General features: G+C 36.8%; 1 protein-coding gene across 2 annotated transcripts in view; it reads right to left on the reverse strand.

Moving 5' to 3' along the window:
- NRXN1 (neurexin 1) overlaps positions 1 to 23,121 on the reverse strand; it is a 677,538-nt gene that overhangs the window by 84,956 nt on the left and 569,461 nt on the right. Inside the window, exons 18-19 of one of the 2 annotated variants that reach the window (XM_030446736.1) lie at positions 6,853 to 6,942; positions 5,110 to 5,429 (exon numbers count right to left, since the gene is read on the reverse strand). In XM_030446736.1, the coding sequence (XP_030302596.1) occupies positions 5,110 to 5,429; positions 6,853 to 6,942 (410 nt within the window). The remainder of the gene's footprint in view (positions 1 to 5,109; positions 5,430 to 6,852; positions 6,943 to 23,121) is intronic. The other variant, XM_030446735.1, reaches the window with a different exon arrangement.

Genomic DNA, 23,121 nt, shown 5'->3' on the forward strand with positions numbered 1-23,121 from the left:
TGCACACAACTTTTAGAAGCGGTTTCCAACACATGAGAGGAGAGGCTGCTCTGTGGATGAGTCGTCATAATCAAAACTGTAGAAAAGGATAAGAAGTGAGCATATTATTCTTGATTTATTACCACTTTATTTGTGACTTCCAGTTAATACAGCTATACCAAGCTATGCCAAAGGGATACTAGTGGCCTGATTGTGCTATTCTAATTCAGGCAAAACTCATACTCGAAGTCTCTTTGAAGCTCTTCTGCTTCTGCCAGCTCTTGCAACTTTTATTGCCAGCATTGCAGTACTTGATGTTTTGCTTAACATTCTGGCTCCTGGAGGTATACAACATGTAAATCTCTTTTGTTTTCAATTTTAAAAAGGAGTTTATCATGTTCATGATACAATAAAAACACTTGCAAATGAGTTCTTTGAAAAAAAGAATGGAACTGCATCACTGTACTAAGTAACTTGATAAAAAGATGATATTCTTAGACTGGGTCAATGATTTTTGAGTCCCAGTGCATACTTGTGGCTCACCCAGAGTTAGCAACATGTAACTGTATATTTTCACTTAACAGAAGTTCTCTTCTTGTGACACTTAGAATTGAGGATTTCTTTATGTGCTCTTAAAAGTATGCAAAATGTTGACCTACTTACTATCCATTGTATAGAGAGCAAAAGGCCTTTCCAGCAAACAGCTCCTGCAGCAGCCATGGGTTCCCCCATTGTCAATGGCAGAGAGAAGTAAAGCAGAGGAAAACCTCTCACTGACCACCCAGCTACTGCTGATTTTTGCACCAACTGCCCAACTGCAACAGACTGGGCCACCCAGTCCTTAAATTGCCTGCTCCACTCTACCATAAGACCGTGATGATCCTGCAGGTCAGCTGTAGCTCAGGGGCTGCTCCCTGAAGAGCTTGGATCAAAAACCAGGCAGTAAAATATCCCTCCCATGATGGCTGCAAATCCCCATGTAGCTTGTTAACCCTGAACTGGTGCAATGGTTTCTTTATTTTCCTCTTCCTCCCACCAGTTTCCTTTTCTTTTCTGCCTCTTTACCTGATCCCTTTTGTTTATTCTGTAAGCTATTTGAGGCAGGGACTGTCATTTCCTACATGTTTATGCAGTGCCTTGCATAAAGGCTGACAGCTCTAGATGCCATTATAATCAAAGTGGGGGGGATAGAGGGGGGAGAAATTTTTAAGGAAAATGAGGCATTCACCCCACTTGCTTGATTCAATAGGCTTTGAGTACCTTTCTCCCCTCTGAAAAATTTACATTTACAAGTATAATAATTGAGATGTCAATCATCACCAAAACATCCATTGTTAAAATATGACACAGCCTTCAAGCAGGGAAAACCTTCATTTAGAGTGGAGTCATTATCAAAAAACACTTTTTTCCCAGAAGCTCTAAGACTTAATTTGTGTAAAATCATGCACAACGGTATTCAACATACTTTCTGCAAGTATCATGTCTATCTTGTAGCATAAATTGCATTAGATATATGCCGAGAAGATCCATCCATTTAAGCACTAATATTGTAGATTTTTTAAAAGAACATTTCCTATAGATTTAAATTATTTTAAGTATTGTAGTCTTTAATTGAATTCAATACCTTTACAAATGGAGCAAACAATCTCTGACTGATTAGATCATTTGCTTCTATCCTATTTCAGACAAGCACAGATTTGCAGTAATGTAAGATTCTTCATTAGCAATTGCTGTTCAGCTGCATATTTTCTTCGATAACCTAATTAATGCTAGAAAGGTCACTTTTCTTCTTGTGTACATTACACTACATCAATGTAGTTAACACTCTGTAGAGGTTGTATATAAATAAAAATAAGGAAAAAAATGTAAAGTGCAAAAATGAAAGGGAATGCAGAAATTAAAAGTAGTTTTTCCTTGAGATAATGAGTGCCTTCCTCTCCCAGTGACATCAAGATAGAAAGTGATTACCCAGCCCCTGAAGCACAGACCTGTAGGAGTCCTGTGGGTCACTACCACAAGAATTAATACATGAAGGTAGAATAAGAAAACAGGTAATAATGAAGAGAAGAAATTACATACTCTATTTGATTAAGCAGGTCTGTGCTTTCCATGAGTATCATAGCCTCTTGCAGACAATTTTCAGCTTTGACTCTGGTAGGTTATCAATCTGTTCAAATTAAGTCACAGACCTGATTGCAAACTGCTTTCCAGTTTAATCCCTGACTAATTAAATGTATAGTCTTAATGACAACACAGATTCTAGCAGGCAGGACATTTAGACATAGCTGAAGTAAACCACTGTGTATTATTAGTGGCAAGAAGGGGTCTATTATAGAGTCAGGATGCCATGTGCTGTAACAGCTGAACACTTCTCTCCAAACTTTTGATTTCGGGCTTTTAGATACAGAACTATTTCTAACACGTTGTTACAAATGGGCTGCATCAAGATTTCACACCAGCCAAGCTAATGGCTGAGGAAAGGTTGATCTAGACCTTCACCCTCAGAACATGCTGTGCACCTCTCTATGCTCCTGGAGCTTGCCCAAGGCTCACAATAATGCAACATCAAAGAGTGTAGCCAGCTCAGTCATGAGGGAATAAAGAATGGCATAACTGTATCGAAGTCACTCAACTCCAGTGCAGCGAGGTGCTCTAGAAGACTTGGGTAGATGCTCTGATAAAGTCAGTTAGGGACCACACTTAATTTCTGGCACCAGTCTAGAAACAGAAGATCTCTGGAAGATATTTTTCCTTGATCATCTATTTCCTTCCTAAGTTTGTTAGCGTAAAAAAAATTTTTGTTCTCTAAATATGCCAACGGAGAATCTCAGAAGAAGAAAAACTAAATCTCAGTGGCTAGACATCCAAACAAGTGAGTACATCCTGCTGGGGAATATTCCTGGAAACGGAGGTCAGCTGGCAAAGCAAGTGTACCAGTAAACTCCCATTGCTCATAGATCACGAAAGATGCCAACGGAGAATGATCCCTTCCTCTCAAATCATGCCTTGGATTTATCTGAGGGAGTCATAGAGGCCAAAAGCATTCTCAGAACTGTTGGAACAGTTTAACTTAGTTTAAAATTTTAATTTAGTAGCATTTAATTTAGTAGTCCAAATTCCTCCACACTATGAAGATATCCTGGACATTCTAAATGCATCTTCCTCTCTGCAAATTTAAAGAAGATTTAAATGTTACTGCTGCAAAATACTGAGATCAGCCTAGCTGAATAATAAAGTGGGAGATACTATTTAAACCAGAACCAATAGCCTATTTAATAGAAACACTGTAGCTTACTAAAATAATAATTGAAAGAACTGCAACCTATGATCTACAATGAATGCCATTGTTTGGAGGCAGCTGATTCCATGTATCTCTAGTTTTTTTCTCCTATGGTTTCTCATGCACTTTAAATAAACAAGGAAAATGCATAAAATCTTCATGTGTTTGAAAATACAAGTCAAAATAATATTTTTAAAGCTTGCATTTAAATAATATGTTCTGCTTCAGTTTATAAATAATAGGTTTTAATTGTACTCCGCTTTAGTTTTCAGTCCATAGTATAAACTGTACCAAAATATTACAGACAGAGAAGTTCGTGCTGAGTTGGAAGATCTGATCAAATTCAATCTTTGAGCTGAGTTTTTACAACAAAAACAGGCAACTTGACCTCTGCCTCTGTCTAATCAGTATGTTCTCCTCCATTCTTGAGAAAATTAACCTCATTCATCATTTTTTGCTCTTGTTCCTCCCTATGGCTTATGACACTTTTTTTTTCCCTTGTTCTACTTCTGGATCTTACAGCATAGCTGTCATGGCTTGACAGCACAGTGGGTGCACAAGCAAGCATGTGAATCATGTGATTATAAGAAAAGTTTTTAGCAGTTGTACCTTTCTGCTTGTTTGTTTTGTTGTTTTGGGTTTTTTTTTAGGCAGAATAAATATTAAAAAAATATTCACTGCTGCTGAAATGTCCTGGTAAGTTTTAGGTTTTTAAAGTGCAAAGTCTGAACGCTATTATTCATGGTAGCCACAAGATGAAGAAGGGACTTGTAATTCACTCACCTGTTCTTACCCCCTTCTTTTCCTGATAATTAAATTCCCCCCCACATTGTCCCAATTTTGACTCTGACAAAACCTGAAAGCTACTAAATATATCACTAGATTCATCAAATGCAAATAACCTCAAAAAACAGAAACAACAGCCTCTGATTTGGTGCCAGAGTCATTCAGGATGCAGAGTGCTTTAATTTCCTCTGCTGCCATTGCTTCTGATGAGGAATTTTGCCAAGATTACGATCAGTCATGTGACTAGAGCAAGTACTAATTTCTTCTTTTCAAGCATTTTCCAACTTTTTGTCTTCAAACTTCCTTCCTGTTTCCTCTTCAAAATGGGTCTCTTATGTCTACCTCACGGATAAAATCATCACTTCACTATCTCCAATTCCAGATATCTTGCATTCTTATACTGCAAATAATCTATATAACTTACCAAGAAAGAAAGAGTGTAGCAAGACAAACCTCTCTTAGGGAATGGCGCTTCAAGGTCCAACCAGGTGTTCCAGCAGAGACTCGCAAGCAATGCTCTAAGCCTATGGCTCTCAGAGTTGACTAGCCTGGATCGGTGCTGTTGCTCCAAGAGCAACTGACCTCTCTGCTAGCTTGCTCAGGACTGAGCTCTGCCTGTGTCTTAGGCCTCACCTTTTATTGGCCCCCTGGTCCTGCTCATGCGCAGTGGGGGCCCACCCTAATCAGGCACAGGTGGGCTTGACACAAGCTCATGCTCACTCCCTGGCAATTAGTGGCACCTGGTTGCCTCATTTCTACAAAAGAGTATTTACTACAAAAGAGTATTTAAAAATTTGCACTACTATGGAGATGGGTGACAGGGCAATAAAACTCAAAAGGAAACTCTGAACTGGTAAATTTGCCTAATTTATAAGAATAGCAAGTCCTTACTTTCCCTCTAAATACTGATCAACATTGCATCCATGAGCATACAGTACAGAACTTTTGCCTGTAACTCTTGCATTTCTTCAACAGGAATAATTTCATCTGCAGAGTGAACATGACATAGGAAGCCAAACTCAAAGATGGGAAAATAGTTGCAAAAGGCAAGAAAGCCAACTAACCTGACCAATAGGTTCTTTTGTCGGGGCCTTTCCTCTTCTAGCAGTGCTTGTGGCCAAAGTGGTGGTTGTTTCCATGACTGACGTGGACATCTCCGATTGCATCGCTGTAGCTGTGGACTCAGTTGTCATAGAGGAAGGCACTTCACCAACAAGCCTCACATTTCCTTCTATCACGATGTTGGCATCATTTTCTGCTGCCATATTCAGAACTTTCAAGCCATTGTAGTAAAGACCAGAGAGCTGGCCTTGGAAAGGGTGGCCACGTTCCTTGCCTCCAATTTTTATGGTTGCTTGGCTATTGAAGATTGTGAGCTGACGCCCTGTGAAAATAATATTATATACATGCAAAAATGTTGACTGTGAACACTATACTCTACACGAGTGATAACAGATTTTCATGGGGTGAATAATGAGAGCAATAAACTATAAGAAAAGGATTTGACTCATAATTCATTGCTTTTTAATGAAGTGTCCATGAAATGCATAAATTTGGAGAACATTTGCATTTTTCTCAGTTTATGATGTTTTGGGGTTTTTTGTTTGTTTGTTTGTTTTTGCTAAAAGGCCAATCAACTAGAGTTGCAAATGTGTCTGATACTACAAATTATACCCCTCACCCAATGTTAAGCTTTTTGGTGTGTGTCAACAAATCCAGGTTTCCAATTCCTTAATTATTTTTTCTTCAAGTCTGCCAGTATTTAAAGTTGGGTTTATTTCCACACAATACATCATAGGCTCTATAGCTTTAAGTGTGCGTTTATGTATGTATAGACATAAATATGTATATACACACAGAGAGAGTTTATATATATGCAAACAGGTCACTAGGTCCAGCGAATTTTAAGGAATATGTTCTGCAGTAATCTGTCATGTATCTATATAAGTGAATAAAATATTGACATTTTAAATTAAATGTTTCCTTTTTATATTTAAATGTTTATTTTCCTTAAACATCCACACTGAAAAGAAACACATGGTTCACACTGAGTATCTCAGAGGCAGATTCAAAAATAGATGTCTGATTGGCTTTCAGCAAGGCTATCAATTAAAATAAAAGATTTTAGATGTAAAAGCGGCTTCAGAAATGATACACATACCGATGGAGAAATCATGGCACATTTCCATTAAACAGAGAAATCCTCAGCAACAGTACCACTCTTAGTAAATAGAATAGTCACTTTAGCAGATTGGTTTCTGCTCACAAAAAGCATGCACACAACTTTAAGTTCTGTTTTAATTAGTGTTTGTTCCAAAATCCCCTTAGAAGGTTGTAAACGTTAAAGGGACTTCATTTTGAATGGCAATTCATATTGCCCACTATTTAAGATACCTACAGTTTAAACAAAATTTTTTTTCAGGACCATAATGAAGATATCATAACTAAATATATTTTTAGTTAATAATTTAGATGCTGGAACATGTAATATAATCTATGAATGATTTATAATTTTTGGTTAATGTTTGCTATGAGTACCTTCATAGATAGAGTTAGTGGATTATATTTAACAGTCCCTTTAACCTTAAGTTAACAGGGTAAGATTATTAAACAGCTGGTACTTCTAGAAATGTAGAGAAATTATTATACAAGGTATGCAAATATTACTCTATATTTTACTGTTTTAAATTTGTTTTTAATTTAGTTTTACTGAAATTTATTTTTTATGTTTATTAGTGTTACAATGAAGTACTACTTGGTTATGTTCAAATTATTTTTTTATTTGAAGTTTTAATCAATGTTTTTACCTTTGTCGAGTAGCCATTCATCAACTACTCGACCAAGTCGATATGGAATTCGCTGTCTAGCAATCGCCAGGCGCTCGTTATCATTGTTTCCTTTAAAGTTTAAAGAGACATTTCATTGGTTAAAATCTGTAAGGTCAAAGGTTAAAAGTTAATACTTAAAGCTTGAGCTATACAGTTGCCACATGATTTTTTGAAATTTGGAATTTTAAAAAGTGCTACCTAGAACAGTTCATGGTTCAGACTTTTCATTCATTCATTTATTTTATTTTAGCAAACAAAATTATTCCTATGTTAATTGAAAATTAGAAATCTGCATTTGAGCTAGGTTATTAAACTTATGTTATAGACAGACCCAAAAAACAAATTTAAACATCATAGAATGGCTTTACAAAAAATGATCATTGACCTTAGGGTTTTGTCTTTTTTGGTGTTTCTTATTAACTAGTTAAACATGTTCAGGTGAAACAGGTTTAAGTTTTCAAAAGACATCCAACCTCTTACTCCAGGTTAGTCATTTAAAGAAGAACACCACCATTCTTAATCACCAGCTAAGGCACACTTCCTTCTGCTGTCTAGAAACAGACCTGCTGTAACTTATTGCCTAGTCAGAAAAAATAATTCTTGTTCACTTCATTTAAGTAAATTCCAGATATTCAAATATATGGTACAGACCAGACCAGAGTATTCACTGTTTCTACATTCTCAATGGACACACTGACAATGTCTTGAAGGAACACCAAGGCTTTGACAAAAGTGACTTGCTGAAAGGTAGCCTGGTTCTGTAACGTGGAAGAGCTTTAGAATTTAGCAAGAGCCAAGAGGTCTGTAGTGGGGTTTCATAAAACTAACAACTAGCCAGAACTCAGCAACGTGAAACAAACTCATATTTGCAAACCTTCTCTATTTTCAGTCTGTGCAGAGATCTTTGACTTCTTTAAATAAAACAGTGAGATAAAATAAGGCTAGGACAGGCAATAAAATATCCGACAACAAGGAATAATGATCAAATATTTTACCTATTTATTTCTAACTATAGCCTTTTGTGTTTGAATTATGCAGGTATCATCCCTCAGAAAACCTCTACTTAAAACTTCTGAGGGGAAATGTAAACTGAAATATTTCTTTTGGTGTAAAGGTTTTTGGTGGCAGTAATGTTTTAGACCAATTTTTTCTTTTCTTCCATTGCTTTGGTACGTATTAATAAAGAATTATTGAGAGAAAAAAGAGCCAGATGAATAAAAAGCATAACTTAGGTCCAAATAGAAAGTCAGTCCTACTAGCTCAAATGTGCACATTGTATTTTACTTCAAAATACCCCAACACAGTCCTCTATCTGTCGTGGAAATGTAAGTAGAGGATGCAGCAGCCCACATAGTGCTTAGAAATCCATGTTCCTGTGCTAGAAGGATCCTATTGCTAACCATCAAACCGAAGTATTACCCAGATTTCAAAAATCAATGTTCAAATTTGTCAGACAATTATCCTCACTATCAGCATCACAAAAAATAGCAGGCTTTCAGCGAACAATCAGTAACATAGTCCCAAGAAATAGCAAGAGCAACAGCTTTTGTGCCAAGAAATTGTGGTGACTTTATGCAGATACTTATTCTGCAATGCAAAGAACTGTTACTTTCTCTGTCTCATGTCTCCCTCATTTGTTTCAGCATGGACATAGCTCACTATGCCAAAAGCTGATATATTTTCTTTTGAGAGGGTGTCCTTTTCTATTTACTTTCCAGTGTACAATAATGGAATGATTTGGGTTGGAGGGACATTTGAGGATCATTCATCTAGTTCCAACCATCTTCCATAGGCAAGGAAATTTTCAATTAGACTTCCCCATTCAACCTGACCTTAAGCATTTCTAATGATGGGACATCTGCAACTTCTCTGGGCACATATGCTGTGTAGTTCCATATGCATGTTAGTATTAAAAAATGAATCATTATATATAATACATGAATATGAAAAAAACCCGTGTATATTTTGGTTTATTTTCAACTTTCAGAAACACTGCCTGTAAACCAGTAATTTACTGAAACCTTCTTTTTTTCTGCCTACCCAAAACCTGAAAATTTACAATAAAAAGCTTCAGAACACAACTGGTGATGTTGTGAGAATAGAGAATGCCCCCTATGTCCTATCACCACACACCCTTGTACAAAGTCCCTCCCTTTCCTGTAGCCCATTCAGGTACTGGAAGATCTCCCCAGAGCTTTCTCTTTCCAAGGCTAAACCACCCCAGTTCTCAGCCTGTCTTCATGGGAAAGGTGCTCCAGCCCTCTGATCATCTTTGAGACCCTCCTTTGGATTTGTTCCAGGCACTCCATATCATTCTTAAAACAATGCTCACAACTGCATTCCTCAGGAAGGCATTAAAATCTGTTGTTTATTCAAACAGTGGGTGGAAATTGGGTGCATCTGATAGAAGGACCCTCTGCAGTCACCAGGCTGGGGATCCCTAATTCTATGACATCTTGTTACTGTAATTCCATTACTAACATGTGATTTACTCTACACAAAGTTTATTGCTGCCTGCACATGAATTACTTGGCAGCTGCTCCAGGACATCTTGATGGTGATCCTGGAAACTTCTATGTGAATTAACAGCATAAATTTAGTATTGGCCAGTTTACACATTTCTTTGAATTATTTCATTAAAAAGTCAAAGAATGGACATTTTTTGAGAATAGTACATCCCATTATATTGTGATTCTATCTATAAATTATGTTTTATTGTAACAGCAGCAGTATTGCACCACTGGGAGCAAAATACAAATGAAAAGTAAGAAAATAGTAATTTGGTTTGTAAAGGTGGCACACATAAAAACTGCTGTTACAGTAGCCCATCCCTCATCAGAGGAAAAATTCATCACAATTTGACACCATTACATTATCTGTTACTCATCTATTAGACAATAAAATTGAAAGGGCTAGGGGGAAATGGTGTGGATCTTATTCAGTTTTAGTTTCAAGATGAACACATATGTTTAGTGATGATGAAACTAGTAGATGCACAGGTAACTTAACAACTACATTTTAAAAAAAGGATACATAGGAAACAACAATAAAAGCAACAAAAATCCTATTATTATGCTGTAAAAAACTCCCAGGATTTCAGTAACTGCTTTCTCCCAAACATCTAGTTAAGGTTATACATTCAGCTACAAGAAATCTGGATAAGCCCACTGATTTCAGCAAAGGCATGTGCCTTTACTGCATCTGATAATCTCATCCCGACAGGGAAACATAAATACCACATGCTGTTTTTCTCAGGAGTATTCAGTGCACATTCTTCATGCTTCCTTTATTTATGGTTGTCTTTACCAATGTGGTAAACCACAAGGAACTTCTTCAGTAAAAACAATTCCATGAAGGTTAATAAATATTTGAGATTTAATTTCTCTTACCCATCTGAAAGACTGAGTGTGCTCTGGCAGGTATGCTTTTCAACCATAATTCATAGAAAACAAATTATGTGCCTAAACTTTAATTGTAGACAGCTATGTGACCATCTAGAATGACACTTCCGAGTTATATGGCTGAGATTTCTTTGATTAAAAAAGCTAGGGAGAAATGATTCATCCAGGATGGGCACCATGACATTGTCTACCTGATTGAATTCTCGATGGTTGAATTCTGCCAAATAGATAATATTTTGCCTCAACACAGTCTTAATTCTGTACAAGTAGAATGGCTTCAAGGGAATAACAATAATTTCTAAGAATCAAGGTAAGCAGAGAGGAGCAGCAAAGGTCAAATCTTTTGAGTTACAGCTAAATCTTGTGGCAAGATTGAGAAGGAGCAGTCCAAAAAAACTTTAATCATGCCTTTATATCTATAGGTCAGATGGGACAAACCAACTGTGTGAACTTCACTAATATGTATTTTATCCCTCCTGATTTATTATATTGTCAGTGCTGGAGTGTAATTCTATTTTGTCTCTGAAATAAAGGTGTCAGTTATTGATGTGAAATAGCAGCATCCTTGAAAGAGAGTAAGTAAGGCTGAAAATCGAGAGTCTGTGAAGAACAACCTAGACTAGAGAATATTTTCTTTGAAATAAACCCTTTAACAGAATACAAATTCACCTTGTTAGTCTCAGAGATCTGCTAGGGAAATAAATAACAAAGTGATAAAATCAAGGTCTCTTTCCATTTAGAAACAACCTCTCTACCTAGTTTTTTCATCATGATCTTGAAACTGCTATTTCTGAATCACAACTACCCTGATATCTGCAAGAGGAAGGCAGAGACCCCTATCATTCCTCCAGATGCAGTTAGGGATGAAATTTGACTGAAGCATCAACTACATGGCCTGGCAGCAATGTGGTACAGGAGCAAACAGTGCAAAAGACTCTAACATGGTGAAGCTCGAAAATAAAATCACTATCTTGGTAATGATCCATACTAAAGTTCTTTTGAATTGTCTATTATTATTATTGTACACATGCAGTGCTATATACAAATAATGTTGAAATAAACAGCAAATAAAAAATCAATCAAACAGCAAATCTAAAGCTATAATAAGATTTAAATTTAAATAGTTTTAAGGTGTTTTCAAGAACTCCTTGGCTCTGTCTCCATTGCTGTTTCATCAAAGACCCCTTAGAGAAGACACTGTAGGGCTCCCCACACACAAAGAATCATAGAATGGTTTGGGTTGGAAGGGACCTTAAAGATCTAGTGCTACATGAGATTTATCCCTACTAAATGGTCAGGAACACCTTCTACTAGATCAGGTTGCTCAAAGCCCCGTCCAACCTGACCTTGAACACTTCCAGGGATGAGGCAGCCACAATTTACCTAGGCAACCTGTTCCAGTGTCTCACCACCCTCACACTAAAGAACTTTTTCCTAATGTCTAATCTAAATCTACCCTCTTCCATCTTAAAACCATTACCCCCTGACCTAATGCTACACACCCTTGTGAAAATGCCACAGCTTGTTTTAGGTCCTCTTCTGTTACTGGAAAGTGGCTGTAAGGTCTCCCTGGAGCATCCTGTTCTCCAAGCAGAACAACCCCACCTCTCGGCCTCTCTTCATAGGAGAGGTGCTCCAGCCTTCTGATCATCTACAAAACTCTCCTCTGGACACATTCTAACAGGCCTGTATTGGTTGCTCCAGAACTGGACACAGTGCTCTATGTGGGGTTTCATGAGAGCAGAGTAAAAAGGAAAAAAGACCTCCCTTGACCTGCTGGCCATGATTCTTTTGATGCAGCCCAGGATAAAGTTAGCTTTCTGAGCTGCAGGTCCACATTGCTGGCTCATGTTGAGTTTCCTGTCAACCATCATCCCCAAGTCCTTTTCCTCAGAGCTTTTAAAGGTCCAGTCTCCACCAATCAGTATTTATGTCTGAGATTGTCTTGATCCAGGTGCAAAATCTTGCAATTGGCCTTGCTGAACTTCATGAAGTTTGCAGGAAGCCGTCTGTCAAGGTCCCACTGGATGGCATCCCTTCCCTCTAGCATGTCAACCTCACCACACAGTTTGGTGATGCTGTTGAAGCCATGTCTTTTTCTGGTACTAAAATATGACAACGTTGCCTGTGTAGGATGAAAAGTTGGGAGAGATGGAGGACAATACAATGGGCAGCTTCAAAGACTATCGTATGAAGAGTTACATATGCAGAAGGTTGATTTGGGCCTTCTCCAGTGTTCAAAGGGAGCATAGACATAAATTTTCTTGGATATCTTCAACAAATCTTAGCATTGGTGAGGTGAGATGATAAAATTTCAAAGGTACTCTAAAGTTAGAGAAAGAACCCACAGCAAATAAGCAACACTGCAGTGGCTTACCTTATTCCAGAAGAGCTAAGCTATAAAAAAAAAGAAACCACCACGCGACATGACTTCTTCATGAGGTATAATGTCTGCAGACTTGAAAATGTGAAATCTGACTAGTTCAAATTAAATGACCATATCATAATATCCTAAAGGGACTCCTAAATTCCTTATTATGTACATTAAGTATCACAAGAGGATGACTGACAGAAGTCTTCAAAGCAGAGTGAAATCTTCCACAATTGGCTTATAACACTGCTAAGCACCAAGGAAAACATAGATTGCCTTCAGGAAGAATACAATTACCAGATTTATTGAAAGATGTATGGGTAACTTGATTCCCACTCCAGTGATCCCACAGACTCTACCAAAACATCTCATGTTCACCTGTAAGCTCCTTGCTTCGTTCTACCATATAAACCAAACTAAATCATAGCTTTACAACTTTCTACAGGACAAAACTCAGAACTCTCTTTAACTTCTCAGGGAGATCTGAACCTTCACTTAAAATCAACTACCTTTTGCTTTGTTTTGTTTTTAATTGTTTTTCACTGGATTAATTAATAATTAAATGGAGGGTGTGCTTCCCTGACTCTCACTTCCTCTTTATAATGCAATATCTAGCTCAGCTTGTGCAGTTTTGGATTGCTTACTTTAAGAAATTCATGTATATCAAAACAAGTAAGAGAAGATGAAAAGCGACAAGAAGGAGATAAGAAAACATAGGACTCATCTGATAAATTAAAGGTTGTTTTTTATCAGGAGTTTTAAAAAGATCCTTTCTACTGCCCGTATAGCATTTAAGGATCTAATATTGAACAGCTGCTGCTAAAATAGGGAGGAAAATTTATAGAAATCATTAAAGAAGAAGATTAAAGTATGAAAAATGAATTGTTATAAGTACAACACCACAACCAACATCACTCCAACAATGACATTGTTGCAGTCCTCCAAGGTAAAAGGACTCTGAACTGTTTCTAAATCATAATGTCACAGCATTTAAGGTTACTTTTCCTATAGAAATTTAACCAGAAGCTGACTGTAAGCACTTGCTTATTCAATAGGTATCCAACAGCTGGAAAATGGAGAATATTTCAGCTTACTGAAATATTAAAATTAGCTGGGTCTGAGGTAGCAACTACTGAGTGTGTTCTGACTTTAACACAGATGGCAATCAGAATGATCCTTGTTTCATGTTACTAAAGAGATGCTATATAGAATGTCTCTTGACAGCAATAATACTCACATTATCTAAATGAACAATGGCAAATGGAAAACACTGTGCTCAGCTCTTATTTTAAATTTATATTGGTCTGCAACCCCATGAGTACCCAATATTCAGGTAGAAGCCATCAATTATTAAGTATGTGCAAGCCTCCTAATTAAGTTTAATCACACTTCAAGTTCTGAGGACAGAATAGGACAAACTGTCAAGAGGTCACACCATTGCATTTTATTGTAGTCACAGTTTTATTGTAGTATTGAATTGAAAGGCTTAGGAAAATTCTGTATGTTTTCTATATATATTATTTCTGTGCCATTAGAAATTTGAAAAGTTACCTGAAACAATTAAAAAAAAATTCTTCTGGTGTTAGATTCTGCTCCTGGTTCTATGATTCAGAAGAGAAAAGAGTTTGGCCTTTTGTTGTAGCACCAAAGCTACTGCAATTGACCTGCTCCAGCAGACTGTTTGGAGGCAATACAGGGTGCAGTGAGGACAGTTCCAGGCTCATTTTGTGACCAAAGATATAAAAATGTTAGAAAGCCAAGCCAACCTGCATCAGCCCTCATCAAGAGCACACAACCAAACTTGACTGCAAGTGCAAATATTAAAAACAATGATTTTGTGTTCATTCACAAAGCATGTAAATGCTAGATTTAACCACAACTATGCCCCAAAGTTCTGGCCCATGCAGGTGTTTTGTCATGCTCACTGCATCTGCTGAGGCTGCATCGGCTCCTTCCCCTTAGGGATATTCATGATTAAACACAAGCCAGTGGAAACAACAGAAGTGAGATTATTTGGACAAGCCTTTGCCAAGCAGAAGTAACCAAATGCACCCATATAGACAGAAAATGGCATTTAAGAGATAAAAATCTGTTCTGTGTCAGCAGTGCAGGAAAAAAAAGTAGCCCTTGGCTAAAGCAAACTCTAGACATTCAGTTCTGTCTAAAAGGGGCATTTCAATTTGTGTATTTATGACTTGCAGACATTTCACTATAAAAGAATAATCTATTTCAAATGGAAAGGTTTAAACTTGTACATATAGGAGGTTTTTTTACACGCTTTTAGCAAGACATAGAAACAGAAACTGTAAATAATAGAAACAGATGCTCACAGAGATAAAAGCAGACGAATGCTTTAGGACTGCAGAATTATAATGAGCAGTCCACCATGCAGTAGCATAATGGGTAGACTCCCAGCACATCACTGTAACTTTTATGAAGTACAGATCTTTTTTTTTTTAAATCTGCCCAGTGTTTCCAATTAGCCAAGTATTTTCATCTTGTGATTATGTTTCACTTCATTTTTTTGTATAGTCTAACTGAGAATATTGAGAATGTGAAAGTTCTGATTCTGAGATTCTGATTTTGAAAAAGTGCATTGCTCAAATGCTCTTGATTTCTATGTCCAAAACTTTTAAAGTTTGATTCTGTGCTTAGAGACATGGTTTGGACTTAAGTGGTGGACTTAGCAGTGCCAGATTAACTGTTGTACCTATCTTGAAGGTCTTTCCCAATCAAAACAATTCTATGCTTCTCTGATTTTATGATTTCAGAAATTCTTAAGGGAGGGGAAAGATGCTTACCATAACATATTTATCACTTTACTGAAATCTGTTTCATGACTTCTAGTATACTAGAAACAGGATAAAGACCCATTGCTGAATAAAGCACATGTGAGGGGGATAGTTGTGAGAAATGCTGTCACAGTGACATTACCAACAACTATGGAAAATCCACTTCAATTTCCCCTTTTCTGCAAAATCATGTAAGACATGCTGAACATCAACCACAAAAACAAGTCTCAAGCGCCTTGCTTAATTGTAGCCTGAAAAGGCCTTTGTAGCTATAGAACTTTTATTGGATATTTTCAGATGACAGCTGGTGTCAAGGTAGCCCTGGGCAACTAGAAGAAAAAGAACCAGCTCCAATGCCAGATCTATGATATAGATCTGATCTCCAGCAGTGAAATCATGTTATACCAATTTTTTAAGTTCTTGCCCAGAACACTTTTATTTGTTTTAATGTTAACAAGGCCACATTTAAGATGGGGAATGCAAAGCTAGCAGCTAAATTTTGTCTAAATATATTGGCTTGATTTGCAAAGTTAATCTGAATTATACAAACAAACAAAAAAACCCCAAGCAAACAAAAAAAAACCCAAAACAAAACCACAGAATGTAAAAGCAATCAATTGCGAACTACTGAAGTGTTTACAAAGTTGCAAGGAAATATGTAATTAATAATCAACTGTCAATACATTTAATTTTTCATTTTCTAGAAAAATCCATTTGCCAATGCAATATCCACAAAGTTGACTGCACTTTGAAAGACTTATGAAAGGTTAAATGGTAAATAGAGCAACTTTTGGAAGACAATAGCTCTGCTAAAACAATTTACACCATCACTTTTTCTCAGGAAATCACTTGACCTTTTAAAAACATATTGAAACCCACTATATTGAAGAAATTAGATAAGGACATTATCCTCTTTCCAGCTTCATGAATTCTAGTAGCTTCTCCATCACAAAGCACTAATGCATTATTAAAATATAATGAAACATGCTGTTTAAATTATTTTTATTTTTAAATGACAGTACTGAGAATTATGAAGTATTATGAAATATTAAATGTCTAACCTAAACCTCTCCTGACTCAGCTTTCTACCAGTTCCCTGAGTTCTGTCGTTGGCCACAGCAGTGAAGAAATTAGTGCCAGTCCCATCTCTTCCCCTCATGACGAAGCCACAGACTGCAATTGGGTTACTCCTCAGCCTCCTCTTCTCCAAACTGATCAACCCAAGTGACCTCAGCCACTCCTCATAAGTCATCTGGAAGAGCCTTCACCATCCCTGTTGCTCTCTTTTGGACGCTCTCCAATACCTTGATGGCTTTTCTATACTGTGATGCCTAAAACTTCACACAGTACTCAAGGTGAGTCTGTACCTCCCTTGACTGGCTGGTGATGCTGTGCTTGATGCACCCCAGGACATGCTTGGTCCTCTTGGCTGCCAGGACTCATGGCAGCTGGCTGATGGCTCATATTTTTTTATTTTTTTGTTTGCCAGAGTTTGCCATCACTCTGCTCTCCAGCCACTAATTCCCCACTCAATTCTGTATTCATCCATAAAACTATGGTTTGGTTAATTCATAATCTGTAAAAGGCTCAAAAAAATCTTCCAGGAAAATATCTACCTCTAATGCAATGACACACAGTAGAGAAAATCTTCCAGTGCTGAATTCCAAGACTTACTGTTGAAATCACATGCTTTATTTCTTCCATGAATTTCTGAAATCTTAGGCTTTCTAGGTACAGCTAAAAGCATCTAGCACTTGTACTGTAATCAAGTCACTTTTAAGTTGTCTCTTGACAGTATAAAACAGTTGAGATAGAACTCAATTTGGATTCCTTACATATCTTCCAATTTTTTTCCACAGAACCACAGATTCTAATGGTGGAAACTTTGATACCTGTTCCAGAGCTGGCTTCAGAGTACAGTAAACGGTGGTAAGATCCTCACCAGTTCTAACATTTTTTACCCCTTTTGTACTCACAAAAGCAATTTCCATAAACTCCTTTGTCACAGCATCACATGAAGTTTCATGCAAAGAGCAACCTGGAAGATGAGACCTCACAAGTGCCTTCTCAGAATCACACATTTCCAGGACATTGCTGTAACATCCACTCTTTGCTTAGACCCATACCTTGGCACTTGGCATTGCTGCATTCTAACTTTATTTAAAGCCTCCCCACTCCCAAAGCAATCCTGTTCACAAACCAGCGCCCTACCCTCACTATTATAAGTTTTGCTATAGCCCTAAATAATCAGCAATGGCTTAATGCAGACTTCCAGACCACTTATAAATGACTTTGATATTTTTGAGACATTTTTGAATCTTCATCTGCGAAGTCAAGCCATGATGTGTTGTCCACAATATTGAGTTTATCAGCTACAGCTAACTAATGGAAAGTTAACTATAATCACTGTTCATCACTTTTATGAAGAGTATCCATCAACTTTGGGTTGAGATCGGGAGTGTGGTTATGATATGCAGGCTTCCCAAAGTCATTGCAATGCTGAACACTGCGATGCTGCACCTCTAAGGATGGCAATTTGGCTCACAAATGATAATTTATACACAGAGGATACCTAAAATCAACAGAGAAGTTAAAAAAAGGAGGAGGAACCCTAAAACTGAGCTAGAAACTTCCCTCTCCAAGTCTTTCACCTGTACCTTATAATACCACAGCTTTTTGGACTACACAGTGTAACCACAGCACTATCTTCCATCTGTGTTTGTATTTTAGTTCAGACAAAAGCACAATGAGTTTGCATGAGGGTGAACTACAGCACTAGGACCCTAAAGTGAGATGCTCCAGAATCTTTTGGTTGAAAATGTTGGGAGGCTACTGTTGTGCTCTGAAATGAGAGATGGTACGGCTGTAATTTTAAAATTTTAAATTGCTATTCTATTAATGCCCATTAATTTCATAAAACAGGAAAATCAAAATTCTATTTATATATACTTAACCCTGAGTACAGTGCTTTTAATTCAGTTTTTTAATGTCCACTAAACTTGATGTTGCAGTAGAAAATCCATTTAACTCCTTAGAAATTGTTTACAGAGGAAAATGAACCACTGACATCTCAATTAAACCAATTTGTAAAAGCATAATTTCACTGCCTTTAGTTCAGTTAAATTCCATTTTTAAGGGGTTGGAATCAGGATGCTGTTCACAATATTTTGTGGTTCTGATACAAGGATGAATTTTCAATTTCTGCTTCAAATTTATCTGAACTGGTATATACTATAGAATGTGACATGTGAAGTTCACAGATTTTGAAGTTACATAAATCATACAAGCTTTTCAGACTTTTTCTGACAGGTTGTATAGACTGCAAAAAACTCCCTCTGGTTTATCTACACCTTGCTAAGGTCAAGGTAACTTTTGAACACTCCTAGAACACTCTGAATTTACTAGTAAAAGTATCATATAATACAACAGTCTTGCAGAGTTGGTGATAACCAAGTTGCTATTAATCAGAAATCCAAAGTATTAAAGAAAAAGTTGTTTTGATGGTGTGGGCACTGCAGTTTCAATATGTGTTCTTTTTGCACTGGAGAAAGCTGACCACATAGCAGGATTCAGAGATGGGCATATTCTTTGTTCCTGTGTTGACATAATAGAAAGGGGAGAAAAAGAGTCTAAAGCATATACATGCTCATAAATTCAAAACAGCATCCTCCTGGCTACCTGGGTAACATAGTTCAGTCTCTTGACATATATCTAGGACAGAGCAGGTTGTTCTTTTCGCTGCTGCAATATGAATTATAGTGACTGCTTCTGAATTAGTTAGTTTAATGGAAGTTCTTATCCTGAAGATATAAAGTACTATTCTGCTGTCACACCTCACACCACCAGTAAAATATATCTGGAGACATATACACAAAAGTGCCCCAAATGAAAAAAAAAAAACCAAAACACCTCATCTTCCAACAACACCTAAAACAGCATTGCAGAGAAATTAAATTTGTTTTCCATATGATAGATTGTCTGGTTGGAAGGCTCAACATTGCATTGATTTGTTCTGTCTTAAGAAAGGCTCCCATTTCAGACTGACTCCAGGGTTGCCCCAGAAGCTAATGGCAACAAACTGAATTGCAGAAGGAACAAATGGCAGAAGTACACTATCAGGCTCCCATCTTGCATGCACTATCAGTCACCAGGAGCATTAATACCAGTCTTAGAGCAAATGTATGAGCATGCCCATCAAATAAGGCATCTAATGTGATGGGCACAGTCACAACTGCTTAATATTTGGAGACAGATATGAAGCTACTAGCGGGCAGGCTGGGAGGAAAGAGAAATAGAGGAATCTGGTGTTCAAAACTTTGCACTGACAACGTGGTCCTGCCACTGGGAAAGAAGGAATGACAAATATCCTTTAAGACATTGATTGCATCACAGATAACAGCATGGTATTCTCAAAGAAGCTATTGTATACCTAAAATTCCTTGGTAAAGAATTTGATTGAATCATTTTCTTTTTAACCAACAAGAAATTAATCCTCCAATTTGAAATTATCGTACTACATCAGGTAAGTTGCGCTCCTGTGCAACTGGAAATAGTGTGTCAAACCAAATAAAAGAGTGCAAAAGAAACCCTTTGTATTGCCAATGTTTCATCTTTTGTGATCTGACTTTTACTGGGATTGTTAATAAAGGCCTCCCTAAAGAGGTGAATGGGACCAGCTGTCACAGATTTTCCATGTCTCATTCTAAGATCTGTTTTCACTTCCACTTTCTTTCTCTAACTTGTATCTCTATCACTGGTAGACTTCTCCAGAAACCCCATTTCTATATCACTCTGTGCCTAATTATGGTAAGCAGGTATGGGTACCATCCTTTGCCACGAGACACAAAAAGAGCAGTTATCTGTTTCTTTCCATATTTTAGAATACCTTTTTCTGAATCACTCCTCATTTGACATTTTCTTTCTTCTTCTAAACTAGATGCATTGTGCCACCCTGCCGTATTTAACTGGGAGGTGTTATACCTTCTGTGATCAAGTAATGACAACTGTGCACACATTTTATCAAGATCTGAATTTAATTACAGGATCTATCAAGCCTAAGAAAAAATGAGCCTTTGTATTTCACCAGGATATCCAAGACAAAAAAATAAAGAAAAAAAGGAAATCTGTCTGCAGATTTAGAGAAGTATTATTATATAGTGTTATCTGACAGAAAAACCTGATAAGCTGTCAAATTAAAAAGATGATTTGGGAAGGTTTACTGAAACCACTTTTTGAAAAGAGACTTTCTGTAGTGTTTTGTTTGCATATCATCTAGGCTCTTCATTTAAAGACAACTGTAAGAAAGAACAATTACATAATCTATCAAAAGGCAGCAATGGGGGGGAGGTGGGAAAAAAACAGAAAGAAAAAGAAAAAACACATTTCGTTGACTTTGGATCAGCTGTAACAGAGCCTCACCCCAAAACAATGGGAAAATAAATCACCATTTTTGCTAATATAAATCTTGCACATGAACAATAAAATTATACAGAAAGAGAGACCTTGATACTTGCTGAAAAATACATTTAATCCTAACCAAAGAGTAGCTGTATCTGTATGAACCAGAAAAAGATGCATGAAATCAGTTGTGCAATTACATATTGGCAAAGGTAAGGTATCATGTTGGCCTAGTTACATCCATCACTTAACTGCTGGCTTGTGGCTCAGTAACTAAGCTTAATTTTTAATATATTTCGATTCCTGCTAAATTAGTTCTTTGCATCTTACTATACTCTAGAGAATTTGTTGAAGTGAGTTTTACAGATTTCCTTGTCTTATTTTTAATTCTTATTTTTAATACTCTATGCCATTATTTTGCACACAGCTCTAATGCATTCTTTCATTTTTTTAGCATAACTGAGCATAATTGTATTGAATATATGTAGATATTAGCCTTCTAAAATACTGACTGAAGATTTTGTCCAGTTGAAACAAACGAAAAACAATTTTAGCTTTGCTTTGGATAATAATTCAAACAATTAAATTTAAGAAAAATTAATTGTAGGAAGCATTTTTTGATTGCATGATCATGACTTGACTCAAACCAATACAGGGACAACTAAAAATAAGTCTCCAAGACAGATTCTTGATTTCAAGACAATAAAATTTTTAAAAAGCAAGGAAACTAGATTTTGTAAACAATCCGAGGGGCAGGACCCAGTTAGGAAGGACACTTGGAAATTCTTTTAGGTAAAGTATAAAAATATTTTTTAAAAACCTAAACATTTGGACTTGCATCTGAAAGCTGAAAAGCATACAAGGGAGACACTACCACAGACTACATTATAGTAAGTTAAAAACCTAGACTAGCTCAGCAACTCACTCCAAGAAAGCAGTGACTTTCAGAAGTAGAAACAAAAATAAATATTCAAGTGAAATTTTAAAAACTCAAGCTCAAAGGACCTTTCACAGAATGTAAAGCAAATTTTAAAGCCAGGGATTCTTCAGTGCTATAAACTAAGAGATCATGGAAAGAAGGGGAGCCACCTTGCAGTAAGGCTGATAGTGACCCAAGGGTGTAGTTTGGATTGACTAACAGGAATGTGTCTATGAAAATGGAGATGTCCACAGCTCAGAAGAAAGCAACATCCATATTTTTAATGAGCCAGTGGGGTTAGAAAGCAAGGAAAATAATCTCTGTCCTAGAACTTAAAATTAAACCCACAGGAGTTTTAAAATAGAGTTACCCAATGGGTAGCTACTTCTTGATTTAGAGAACAGAAAATATTACAGATACACATGAGAAGGGAAAAAAGACTATCCAGTCAAACTACTTAGTCTAAAATAAGCTGTACATGGTGCATTAGAACAAATTCCAAAGGAAAGAATCAAAGACATGGAAGTGATTAGAAAATGAGATAAAATGCAAAACTTTGCCAGATCATATTAGATTAATCTAATAGCTATATTCGATAAATTAACTGATTTTCTAGATGAAGGAAATTAAGTATATCTAATTTATCTGGATTTCAACAAAGCATTTTATTTGATGCCATGTAGCAAAAAAAAATTATTATCTATGGAAAATAGGAGTATAAAAATTATACAGTAAAGATTTGAATAAAAAAAGACAATAAAGGATACCACTGAATAAGGATTTTTTCCTCTCCTCCTTCCTCTCTCTCATGTAGAGACCACAGCCTGATACTCTGCTTCTGTATCTCTTGACAGGCTTTTGAATACAGGGCTGCTTTTTTAAGGTCCTACTAAAGGTGCCCATCTTCCCAGGAAGCAAGCCCCTTCCAGGAACTAGCTAGTGCATTGGAGTCTTCTCCTTCCTTATGCTTATTCAGGTGTCTTCTTTAGCTTGTTGGTGATTCATTCACACAAATGATAAATTGTCATTAGTTGCTACATTCAGACCTGACAATGTGTCAAATATACCATATTCTGGCCTTCATTTTTTCCCATTAGACTACCTATATTTGAAAATGAAAAATCCTCGACAGTTAGTAGGTCAGAAAGAACTATCAAAACTCTCCAGATATTTTGGAGAGGTGATGCCCTCCAATTGAATGACAGGAAAATATGCTTAAGTAAAGAAAATATAACAAACTAAATGCCAAGTTCTACATTAAGTTAACAAGATGAGTATTGAGGTGAACTCCAAAACTTCATTAGACTATGCCATAGGAGCTACCAAAGGCCATTGCAGGTATGTAAGGAAAATCAGTGGTTTTCCAAC

This window comes from Calypte anna, chromosome 3, assembly GCF_003957555.1.
Source record: "Calypte anna isolate BGI_N300 chromosome 3, bCalAnn1_v1.p, whole genome shotgun sequence".
In the NCBI taxonomy this organism is placed as follows: domain Eukaryota; kingdom Metazoa; phylum Chordata; class Aves; order Apodiformes; family Trochilidae; genus Calypte; species Calypte anna.